The 12,000-nt window shown below is 43.2% G+C and overlaps 1 protein-coding gene across 1 annotated transcript in view; it reads left to right on the top strand.

The window, feature by feature from the left end:
- Positions 1 to 872: 872 nt before the first annotated feature.
- The window catches only part of TTC28 (tetratricopeptide repeat domain 28), a 109,538-nt gene continuing 98,410 nt past the window's right edge, over positions 873 to 12,000 (top strand). The window contains exons 1-2 of the mRNA XM_056504335.1: positions 873 to 1,049; positions 6,757 to 7,035. Coding sequence (XP_056360310.1) covers positions 966 to 1,049; positions 6,757 to 7,035 — 363 coding nt within the window. The 5' untranslated portion in view covers positions 873 to 965. The remainder of the gene's footprint in view (positions 1,050 to 6,756; positions 7,036 to 12,000) is intronic.

Raw genomic sequence — 12,000 nt, 5'->3', positions numbered from 1 at the left:
TTTGTTACCAGTTACTTCAAAGAGACTTGCATCATCACCAATGAGAAGGTGATTCCCCAGCTCCTACTTACACTGTCAATTTGCTTTTAGATAGAAATAGAAAACTTTAAATTTATTCCTCCATCTTTTTTACATCCCCCAGTTGTTAGATAATTAGTACCTGCTCTGCTTGGGTCCTTTCCCTGGGTTGTAAGACTAAGAACCTTCCAATGATGTCCTAAATTTGATCTCACTCATTTGATGGCAAACTTTGGGCTGCTGGCCACGTGTTCATCATTTGGTTGCAAAAAGCTTTCTCAAGTTTCAGCCTCATTTTTTTTCTATGGAAGAGTAAGTTTCACTATGGTGAAGTGGCATCCAATTTTCACTTAGACAAGAAATTATCACTTACTATCCACAGCACAAGAGTCTTCAGCATAATCCATTTGGGCTGTTCATGTCAAGAAGCAGGATGGGTCAGAGCAGCTGGAACACTTGGGTTAACCGTGTGGGCTCTCTGTGCCTGGCCAGTGCGGTGTCACCACTGACCAGCATCCCCACCTGCGCTCCACGCGGGCTCCGCTTACTCTCGAGCTCCGGCTGCCGCTGCCTATGGGGGACGGTCCCCCACACGTACGGCGACAGAGCGACGCTGGAGCTGCTTCCTCCGTGGGGACGGAGCTGGTCCGCGGCTCTTGCGGGACCCGCCGCGGTGCGGCCGAGCCGCTGCCCCGGGGCCGGGCCGGGGGAGCCGGGGGAGCGGGGCGGCAGCCGCAGGACGTCCGGCGCGGGCCCGGCGCCGGCGGGCGGGGGTGCCCGGGGTCCGGGCGGAGCCCAGCCCCGGGGCGGGGCCGGGGCAGTGCGGGTCCCACTCAGCCGGGCCCCGAACGTGGCGCCGGGGGCCGGAGCGGGATCGGGATCGGCCTGGCGGGGGCGGCGGCGGCGGCCCCGGCCCCCTCAGGAGAAGGAGGAGGAGGAGGAGCGCGATGGAGCAACAGGCGCCGCCGCCCCCGGCGGGGGCCGTGGCAGTGGGCCGGGCTCGGCGGGAGCAGGACGCGGAGCCTCCCCGGGTGAGTTGCCGCCGGACGGGCAGCGCTCGGGGAGGCGGGAAGAGCTGGCGGGCCGGGCCGGGCCGGGCACGGGCGGCGGGGGAGGCTGCGGGGCGCGGGCTGGCGGCTGTCCCGGCGCGGAGCGGGAGGGAGCTCGGCGGGGGCGCAGGCCCGCCGGCCCGAGGCGCCGTGAGGGGCCGGGCGGCGGTGGGGCAGCTCCTAGCGGGGCTCCGGCAGCTCCAGGCCGAGCGCTCGGCTCCGCCCGCCCTGCGCACCTTGGGGCGCTGTGAGTGACCCCGCTGCCGCGGAGCCCCGGGCGGGCGGGGGTCCCGCCGCTGCCCCGGCCCGGTGTGCGCCGTGCGGAGCGGCGGAGGGCCCGGGCCTGGCTCCGCAGCGGGGCTCGGGTGCCCCGAACGTGCTCGGCCGCCGCTAGCTGGAGCGGGACCCTCGCGAGCACAGAGCTCGGATGTCGGCATGGGCATTGTGCTCGCTCTGGCGCCCCCGTAAACAAACTCGAATCCCGTTAAAGTCTGCAGAGTTTGAAGGTAAGCGCGTCAGGTGTACTCGGCAGCGCTGCAGAGCTCCTTACCTGCTGCAGTGGGACGGAAAGTTGACATGAACTTTGTTACAAGGGCTTTGTTACTGACAGAACGGAGAAGCTGGAGATGGGATTCAGTCAGCGCGGCTCGGGTGACAGCAGATGTCGCACGGATGTGGCTCTGCCCGTGCCCTGGAGCACAGATTGGCGGTCAGCGGTGCGCGGGTGATCCCGCTCCGCGCCTTGCGCTCCCCTGGTTTGATGGTGCAGCCGCAGGGATGTCGCCAGCGAACAGAGAGAGCTGGGTGCCTTACGCCTTCTTGTCCTTCTTCCTCTTCTTTCCTTGGTGTTGTTCATAATTTTAGTGTCTTTCCTTTTTCTTGGAGTTTTCACAATCTTAGGTAATGTCTCTCCTGTGCTTTCTTCTGGTGTGAAACAAGAGCTCTTCAGGTACTAATGGAACCCTTTATAGGCTCTTTGAAATGGATATGTGGCAAGTGGATAAATTCCTAAATGGATGAGTGGATGTGCCCTGAATGTTGCCCTGACAGGTGTTCCTGGAGTGAGGTTACTGTTCATGCCTGGCTTTTGCTGAATTACTGGTCCATCACTCCCTCGTTGCTGCCTCTATCTTCATCTGGCTCACAGGCAGATCAGAGGGAAAGGTCTGTTTCCTCATTGATACTTTATGATTTAATTATATATATATAATTATTATTACAAATAATTAGCTTGAAAAATTATGTATGAACCAAAAAGTACTGTTTAAATTTAACTATGGATTGCATAGTTGTTGTTACAATTTTTAGCAACATGAAGCATTCCGTAAATTAGGGTGTATCTAACTGCTGTCACAAGTGCAGATTTTTCCAAGCTCAGTATTGGAAGCATTTCTTTGCATTTTTAAGAAATTCTTTAAGAAAAACCATTTTCTCAAAAAATTTTGTTTATGCTCCAGTTAAGAAAAAAATCTGTTTCCTTCCTGTTGATAAGCTCTTATCATCCTGTAGTGGCTTAATCCTCCAGTTTTGGTGGTCTTTCACTTCTTTCCACACTATTTCTGTTGAAATTCTTCTCTGCTTAGGGGAAGGTTGCATGTAGTTGTCAAGGTTTCATATCTGTTCAGGAGTGTGGTAGTGCCTGGCTGAAGTGCTGGCTGCTGGGAGGTTTTAGGGATGGACTTTGTGTGCTTTATTTATTCTTGGGCTCTTGTTGAAGCAAATTTGTATTGCAGAAAATCAGTAATACCCCAGAGTATGGAGAGAAAACATAAAACCATTTTACAGATTAAAATATGAGTTGTATAGAAGTTGTCATAGAAAGGAAGCTCAGTTGCTGATTTTGGAAACCTGTATTTAGCATAAGTTACTGTCACGCTTGGCAGAATCTGTTACGAGTGCCAATTTTTCTGCTTGCCTCTTTTTTTTTTTTTTTTTTTTTTTTTTTTCCTCTTCCTAATGCTTCAATAGGCTTCTTGAGCATTTTAGATAATTTAAAATATAAAAATTCTACATATCACTTACAGTGATACTTACAGTATCTTTTTTGAAAATGATAAAGGGTTCTTTAAAAAAGGTGTCATACTATGGACTTACTATGGACTTGCCACCCAAGACATCATCTGTATAAGACATTTATTTGCATTATGTAGCATTAAATAGAGGAATGGCATACAAACCAACAGGCTCTGAGGTGTAACCTTGGTGTTTTGGTAAAACATTTACTTTTGTACCATGTTGTTTTCTTTAGTCCTCTTGGAGCAGATTGGGGATTTGCTGTTATTTCTTCTCATTTTCTTACTGGAACTCACTGGGAATCTGTTCCCTGTGGCTTTCTGGATAGCAATATGCTGTCCAGGCACATCCTTCAATGTGTATGGACACTTCTTTTATTTGATGGATGCTCTGTAAAGAGGACTAAGTTTAACAAACTTGATTAGTGAAGACAAAAGTTCTTGTAATGTAAGTTTTGCTGTATATTCAAGTTCCTCTTTGCTTTGGGGGTGGTTGGGAGTTCATTTCTTCTTGAAAATGAAAAGACCAAAGAAGATTGTGTGTGATTTAACACTCCACTTGCCTGGCCAGCAGGGTTGAATCCTGAGCACCTTCTGCCAGAGGAGGCTTTTCACCAGTGAAGGAAATTAGTTGCTGAGTCTGATCTGAAGCAGATATTGTGGAAGCTTCTGTCTGACATGACCCCTGAGCTGACTTCTGCTGTCTTATGCTGGTTTGGAGAAGTAATGTTGAGAAGCTTGTGCCATCTTCTACTTTATTAGAAATATATGAGCTTCTAACTCAGATTTTCTCACTGGATCCTCTTCTGCATTTCATTAGAACCTTATTTGTTTGGCTGCCCTAAGAAACTTCTTCTCTAGTGTTGGTTTAGTACATGCAAGCACCTTCTGTAGCAAAATGTTAACCAGCCCAAATATGTGCATTACCATCACCTTCCACTGTATTAACAGGAGAGGAGCAGTGGTGACTGGAAAGGGCGATGACTTTCTAAGGAGTACATTTTGTGGGTTGGTACCATAATCATAATCTTTTTTTATTTGTGGTTTGAGTGCCAGAGTGACTCAGTTTTACTGTTTTAGGGTTTTTTCTTTTACCTCATGATGTTTTACTGCCTTACGTAGTTCTCATGATAGCAGGAATTAAACAGTAACATGTTCCACAAATTATCATAGTTTCTCCTTTTTTTTATGAGATTATTTAGCGTCACAGGATATTAGAGGCAGAAACCACTTCACTTGGACCGAGAGGATGTCTCCTCATGGATTCTCCTTGTTGTTACAGACTCACAGTATGATTCTGGAAGGATCATTAACAGCTTTGTGTGTTCATTTGTTTGTGCATAATAAACTGCCAGAAAAGACAGCTGTTGTTGGACTTGTCTCACTGGTGCTCCTCGAGGTTGTGCTGGGTGCCTTGTGCCCTTGCAGAGGCCCCACTGCAGAGGGCTCAGTAGCTCTTGGTGGTTCTGGGCATGCAGCTCCAGGTGGCTGAGCAGCAGAGTCTCTGTGGCCAGGCACAGGCATGGGTGAGATGCCCCTGCTGCCCCTGAACTCTCCAGGGTGGGGCTGGCTGTGCCTTCACACCTCCTGCTGGAGGCAGTTATGGCCACAGCTGGTGAGGAATCTATTTCTTGAAATAGATTTATCTTTTATTTCTTGAAATATTTATCTGTTGAATAATTGGAGTTCATGGCTAGTTGTGGTACCACTTGTGGAAGCTGCAGTCATTCACTCTGAATGGGATAGAAGCGTGGGAAATCCATGACATTTGGTATTTTTCATTGTCCCTGATGCAGGTCAGTGACCAGGAAATACACAGGGAGGGAGACAGCAGCCACCTTTAAAGACACATGAAGAAATTGCTGCCCCTGGTGCCTGGGTACTCACCAGCCCCCTTTCCTGCAGTACCTCCAAGCCTTCTGGTGACTAATTACCTTTCTCAGGGTTTCCTCATTTTGTGTTTGGACACGTGCCCCTGTAGTAGCTGCTGGATCTTCCTATTCAGTTCTTGCCCTCAGGTCACAACCAACTGTCCATGTGATGAAGTTTATTGTCAGATGCTCACAGATGTGTGAGTTATTGCACTGCTCGAACAAAGCAACGTGTTCAGTGCTAGCATTAGCAAGAGTACTGTAGAAAAAGCAACCTCACAGATGAAAGGAAATGAAGTTTTGGTTCTACAATAGACCATAGCTCAGATTACTAGAGGAGAAGAAACAGTACATTTATTGACACAAAGGAGGTTTGGATATTAGGAAAAATATTTTAATGGTGAAAATCCTGAAGCAGTGTAAGAAGATTGCCTGAGTAAAGCATGGAATCTCCTTCAGTAGAGAAGTTTAAAAAAATTTGGATAAACACTATCAGAAAAGAATGGATATAGTAAGAAAACTAAGATATCAGTAGTTTCTAACTTGATGCTTTTCTATTGTTGTTATTTGACTTAAGGAAGAAAAGAAAAAAAAGAAAAGTCTACAGACCAGTTGATCCTTGTGACAGGATGTCAGTTTGCAGCTTGCTTCCCTTTCCACCTTTAAAAATATGCCCCAGCTGGCTCTGGTAATGTATTTAAGCCCTGTGGTTGTTGTGTTGTGGTAACAATATGTGATATTCTTAAACTTTTTCAATCTGCAGGACTAAAACTAGATGACACCAATTGTAATTATAGTAGTCTAAACCTTTAATGAATATTTTCAAGTACTTTATATGTTACCATATGTATTGTATTACCTTTTGCCAAATACTGTTACTACACAACTCCCAACTGCCCTGTGAGCAGAGCTGGACTAAGATGTTCTTGCTGAATTCTTGAGTATCCTTGGGAGAGGGTAGGGTTTGCATGACAGAAACAGCTACTGGCTGCAAAGGAGTGGTTGAGGAAAATGTGCAATGTAAGAAGTTACATAAGGAGAAAGGGTGTACCACAATCAGTGGAACTAGGACTTTCTACAGCTCACTTTAAATAATGTCTTATAATTAAAAGGCTTAAATCTTTTTTTCTTTGTTGTTTTGTATTACCTGTAGTTGTCAATGTGGGAAAGTGGCTGTGCCAAAGATGACTGTTTTGTTGTTAGAATAAATTGATTGTATATCCCACTCACTTCTGTGAGTGTATGTGGTTCTAAAAACCCCTCTTTTCCTTCCCAGATATGAGCTATTTGCAGCTGCATGTCTTTTTGCATTTGTGAGCAGAGGTTGCAGTGCAGGTTCTTTGGTTGAAGAGATTTTACACATTTTTCCATTGTCTTTGCTTCTCTGTGATCTGCATATCAAACTTCAGATGTACCAGCATCATCTTCATATTCACAGCTGCCACCTGTTCTCTACCTGGCAACTCTGCTTAGTGCTGTAGAATCAAATAGCATGGCTGAGGAGAAAAGCACTTCTGAGTGTGTGGAGTGCAGCATATGTAAACAGAGTGCAGCTGCCCTTGTGTCTAGAAAACATCATTCATAGGGAATGATGTGTTTTGCAAGACTGTTACTCCTATACCCTCAAAAAGAGATTCAATAGATAAACAATTTACTTTTTAAAAAATCTGAATTCATAATTTGTTCTGCAGTGATGCTGGCTTTAATTTCTGCTGTACAGTTTCTAATAGTTTATTCTCCTTTTTTTCTCCTTATGAGTAGCATTTCTTAACTCTGACATATCACTTCTCCCTTTCCCCTTCCTAGATTCCTTTCTGTGGATCAAAATCCTTCAGAAAAAAAAGTCCTGACAGTCCCATGCTGAGCAAAGCCGAGTTTGTGGAGAAGGTTCGGCAGAGCAACCAGGCGTGCCATGAGGGCGATTTCCACACGGCCATCGTGCTGTACGGCGAGGCGCTGGCCGTGGATCCCCAGAACTGCATCCTCTACAGCAACCGCTCTGCTGCCTACGTGAAAATCCACCAGTATGACAAGGCCCTGGATGATGCCATCAAAGCACGGCTCCTCAATCCCAAGTGGCCAAAGGTAAGGAAGGGTATTTGTCTCCTAAGGTGGGAAGAACTGCTGTGGGATTGTTGGTCACATGTGTAACACCAATGCATGTATTTCTGTGCTAAAGTCTGCTTTTGCTGAAAGCTCCAGATAATAATATATTTTCTGTTTAAAAGTTGTTTGACTTGAATTACCTGTTGGGTATTAAACAGTTTTCTGTGTAAGCATACTGTTCTCCAATGGGAGTATGCTACTATTTTACTGTTTGAACACAGCATGGTTCCTGGGTTGTGAAGACCAGACATCTGTTTTAATGTTTAATGTAGCCAGCATTCATCAGCATCCAGGAACATGTGGTTCCAAAACTTTGAGAGGTAGCGTAGAGATTCTTATTAGTACATTAGAATGATAAGGCCTTTCAGAATACTATTCAAAGAGTGTTTGTGTGTAGTATATTTTGGACAAATATTTGAAGAAATACGTATCTTGGCATTCTCAGTAAGACCTGACTATGTAAGGAAATTTGTAAAGAGTAAGTGATGTTGGTTGTCTCTTCCTCCTGGGCTTGCTCCCACCAGCTGACATTGATTGCTCCAGTAGCTGCCTTGCCTTGGCTAGTCCAGGGCCAGCCCTTTGCATGCTAATTGTTTTTAGCAGCATCTGCTCCAGATTCCATTTCTCCTATCAATCCCTCATGGATCTTTATGAGCCACTTCAGCTAAAGATGCAGTTCAAGAGCAGACTTGTCACCTAGGTTCCTCTCCTCAGAAATTAGAGCAGGTGGCAAGCATGGTGCTCTGCACCAGCTGGGCTCCAAACTATTAAAGTTAAGTTTTCTTCTATTTCAAAGCAGATGACTCTAAGTCTTGTACTTTGATTTGCAGTTATTTATTAGCCTCTAGAAAAGCATTTTCATATGCTTCCTTAAGACTTGAATTAGTCCACATTAGAAGAAACTCCTGCTTTGTCAGGGAGATGACTTATAAACTTCTAAGCTGTGTTGTTGTTGAGTGGTGGATTTTTTTTGGTGGGTTTAATCTTTGGTCATTAACTGGTTTGTATTGCTGCATGTCATAAAAGATTTTGTATGAAGGACTCTGTTTAAAAATAGAAGATTTTGTTACTGTCAGTAAATTCTAGTTGTCCAGGTTGGCTGGCTGCAGGTGGCTGAGGGGTGTGAAACCCAGGGTGCCTGTGCTCAGTTTTGTATCCTGCTTCTAAGAAGTCTGGTAGTGATTTAATAGAGTTGACTTAGATCAAAAGTTTAAAAGGTTTAATACAAGAGTACTTTCAAAATGCCAGTCACAGAAGTACCTTTGAAATGACCAGTGGAAGACTTGTGGATCAAAATAGAAAATATGATGTGAAAGATTTATGAGCTTAAAAATCCTATCTGTGTTAAATGAAGGCATTAATAATAGTCAGTTAAATACAGATATAATAGACTTAGGTATTGATGCTGTACTAAGGTGAAATATTAAAAAAAAAAAACCCTAAACATTCTTAATAATAAAAAAATGAGACTTCTTTTTACAGGTAGATCATATATGTGAGTTTAAAAACATCAAGTAACTCTGTTTCAATTCTATTTCTGCTGTTAAATGTCCACCTGACCATAAACAAATTCTGTTTCTGTGTTTATTCTTGCTTTACAAAAAGTCAGTAGTCACTTCTACAGAACATTTTGAGCCTCATTGGTGGAAAAATTTCAGGAAGACTTAAATGAAGTTGCTGTGATGACAGCATCCGTTCTTGTTTTATTCCCTCAGAGTGGGTATCTTTCTCTGTGATACAAAGTGTTTATATACTTCAAAAGTTACTATCAGTTGGCAATGGAAGAGTCAACATAGCTTTTGCAGGCATCCTGTCTGCCACAAAGCTCTGCCACAGCCACTGGTTGCATCTTCCCTTTTATCTTTTCACAGTGGTATCTTTAGTTTGTCAGTGCATCACACACTTCCCTCTTTTCTCTCAAACCTTCATAATCCCATTTGGAACCTTGTCTCTGGTTTTTTAACTTTGAAAGATTTGGTGTTGGTGTTTTTCAGATCATCCTTCAGTATTTTGCTTCAGAGGCTTTGTCTCTGCAATCTTTTGTTGTCATGGTTCTTTTAAGACTTTGTATGTATTTCACTGGGGCTGAAGGTACAGCAGTAAATATAAACATGAAATGAATTCTTCTTCAAGGCCTTTCATTAGCTGGATTGAATGTCAGGAAGGTGTTGAGCAGAAATGTTTAATAGGGGTTGGAGTTTGACTGTGCTGCCTGCCTTCATTGGCACAATTGTGATAGAAGTCTCATAAAACTGGCTTGGCTGGGAGTGTGGCTTGGCTTTTAGAAAGGAGCAATGATGCTACTACAGTAACTGAAATAATGAAAACTCACAGCTGAATGAATTAATTTTTTATGCTCTGCGTGTTCATTCCACTGGAGTTGTGATGTTCACACCCTTCTACATAGTACTTCACTTAGAATTCTTGTTTCCACAAATCACCTGCAATGACTCTAGATTTTAGAAGAGAATGAAAAATGTTACCAGAGTCTGTTTATTACTGATTTGGCAGCTCCACAGTGAGGATGGCCCCTGTGCCTTCATTCTGTGTCCTGAATTTGTGTTACTTTGGTGAGGACTGGTTGCTTCTAATTTAGGCTAGATATTAGAAAAAGGTTCTTTATAGAAAAAGTGGTTCAGCATTGGAATGGGCTGCCCAGAAAGGTGGTTGTCAGCATCCCTGGAGGTTTTTTAAAAAAGATTTGCTGAGGCACTCAGTGCCATGGTTTGGCTGGTAAAGTGATATTAGGTCACAGGTTGGACTCTGTGATCTCCAAGGTCTTTTCCAATCTAGTTTATTCTGTGATTCTCTTTTCCTCATTTACAATTTCTTGAAAGTGTATTTGTATTTTTGTTACATATTTAATCCTAATTTTAGCCAGAACAGGGAAAGGTGTACTTTGAGGAATGAATTAACTAGTCTGGTATGTTTTGAACACGGGTATTTCAGGAATATCTGATACCAGGCAGTGGTGTTCAGATGCTCAGAGGAGGTGCAGATGGTTGTGTGTCCGTTTGCAGAGTGTCCCTGCACAGTACAGGGATGTTTATTTCCTTGTGTGTGTTTGTGTAACTTGCCAGCCTGAGACAAAAGGAGGGCTCTGTCTGAAATTGAAAGCTAGTATGTTTCAATGTCAGCCTTTATTTACAATTAAAAAAATAATAATTTGATTTTTATTGATGGAACAGAACTGAGAAGATTGAAACTTCTACATAAGAAGTCTGAGTTTATTAATTAGCCAGAAGAGGGAGCTTGGTAAGGAAAGCTGGTATTTGGTTTGAAAGGCTTGACTTTTAAATACAGAACCTGACTTCCTTTTACTTAGGAAATTGAAAAATTAATTTGAATGCTGCTTTTTTGAATTTTGAACTACTAAATGTAAGTTTCTGTATTTCTTTTCCTCTTTTGGGTGCAAACTACGTTTCTTGGGTAGTTTGTTAATTGTTGCTTTTTTGCTCCCACTTCACTTGATGCTTGTTACCATCAGTTCAATACAATCTGTGGCTGAAAGTCATGCTCTTAACATCCCTATCCAAATTTTTTTTAAAGCATTAATTAATGTTGGGTAGTGAGCAGGTATGTTTATACAAATGCATATGCTTATCTGTGCAGCTCAAGACATGAACAATGAGAAAATGATTGCAGAGAGAAACATCAGATGTCTTACAGACCACAATAACTTATTGTGTGTGGCTGAAAGATGTTTATAACAACAGCACATAAACCTGTTTATAGGCTTTGTCTGAAAGGGCTGGCTTGTGAGTACTGCTATTTGAAAAATATTTTGTGTACATAGCACTGGGAAATGCAAGGATAACAGAATATTTCAGGAATTAAACTGCATTTTGGAAATAACCGAGAGGCAAATCAGATCAGGCTCATTTTCTTCTTTGATTTCTCACTGAACAGTTTCCTTTGTTTTGCTGTTGATCATGCTCTAGAAAATATTTATTCTGTTTCTCTTCACAGCTGTGCAGCCTTAGGCATGGTACATGAAAATGGAGGGATATCTATTATGTGGCTCTGATACCTGCACAGTCTTTCATTAGTTCTTGCTGATTTTGAGATATTTTTAAATCCTCACATTATAGGAAAAATGCTGTGGCTTAAATTTGAACCTAATTCTGTGTTAAAATGTAGATTTTACTACCCATTGAGTGCTGGCTCAGTGCTGTGACAGCTAACAAAAGGTACAAACAGCCTACTGCTACTGAACAATTAACTGGGTTTTGGCATTGATTTATTCTCTTAATCTCTCAACAGAAAAGTTGTTCATTAACAGGAGATGAAATGACTTTGTCAGACTTGAATACATTCGGCTAATAGGAACATTCAGAGCCTAAGACAAATGGAAGCAAGAATCACAAAGATGAATGTTTTCAGCACTCTGAGGGGTACCTTGATTTTATTTGATTTCTTTGTCCAGTGTGAGTAGAAGGATGCTGACTGTACCTTTCAGTGACCCTGTGCTGTTTGAAGCCCCAGGGACTGGTGCTTGAGAAGCAGCATTCCCTGAAAAGCACAGTGGGTTGCTGAATGAGAGGGGGCCAAGCTGGCAAACAGATTTGAAGACTGGGGTTCAGTAATGATCTCTGATTATTGCAACTGTTCAAGCCACTAGGCAGGGAAAAGTGTTATTTCTTAAAGCAGGACCAACCTTCTTTAAAGCTGAAACATCTTTAAGAGAAAAGTTGAATAGTCTGGAGAATGTAGTTGATGCAAAAGGAATGCCCTGTGCATATGTAATTCAAAAGTAACTGGGAAGAATTACAGCACTTTTCATCAGGCACCAGTTTCACTTATGGTCTTTGTCTCTCCTAATTTAAAGTTATTACCTCAATTTAAAAATGTGGCTTAGTATCTCTAGTGGAGAAAAAATATGAAAGAACAGAAAGAAAGGGGAATTGTGAGCTGTGAAGCCTTTGGGTGTTTGCAGTGCAAGGG

Source organism: Oenanthe melanoleuca, chromosome 15, assembly GCF_029582105.1.
Source record: "Oenanthe melanoleuca isolate GR-GAL-2019-014 chromosome 15, OMel1.0, whole genome shotgun sequence".
In the NCBI taxonomy this organism is placed as follows: Eukaryota; Metazoa; Chordata; class Aves; order Passeriformes; family Muscicapidae; genus Oenanthe; species Oenanthe melanoleuca.
The sequence above is the reverse complement of the archived record's forward strand: the minus strand, read 5'-3'. Positions and strand labels throughout refer to the sequence as shown.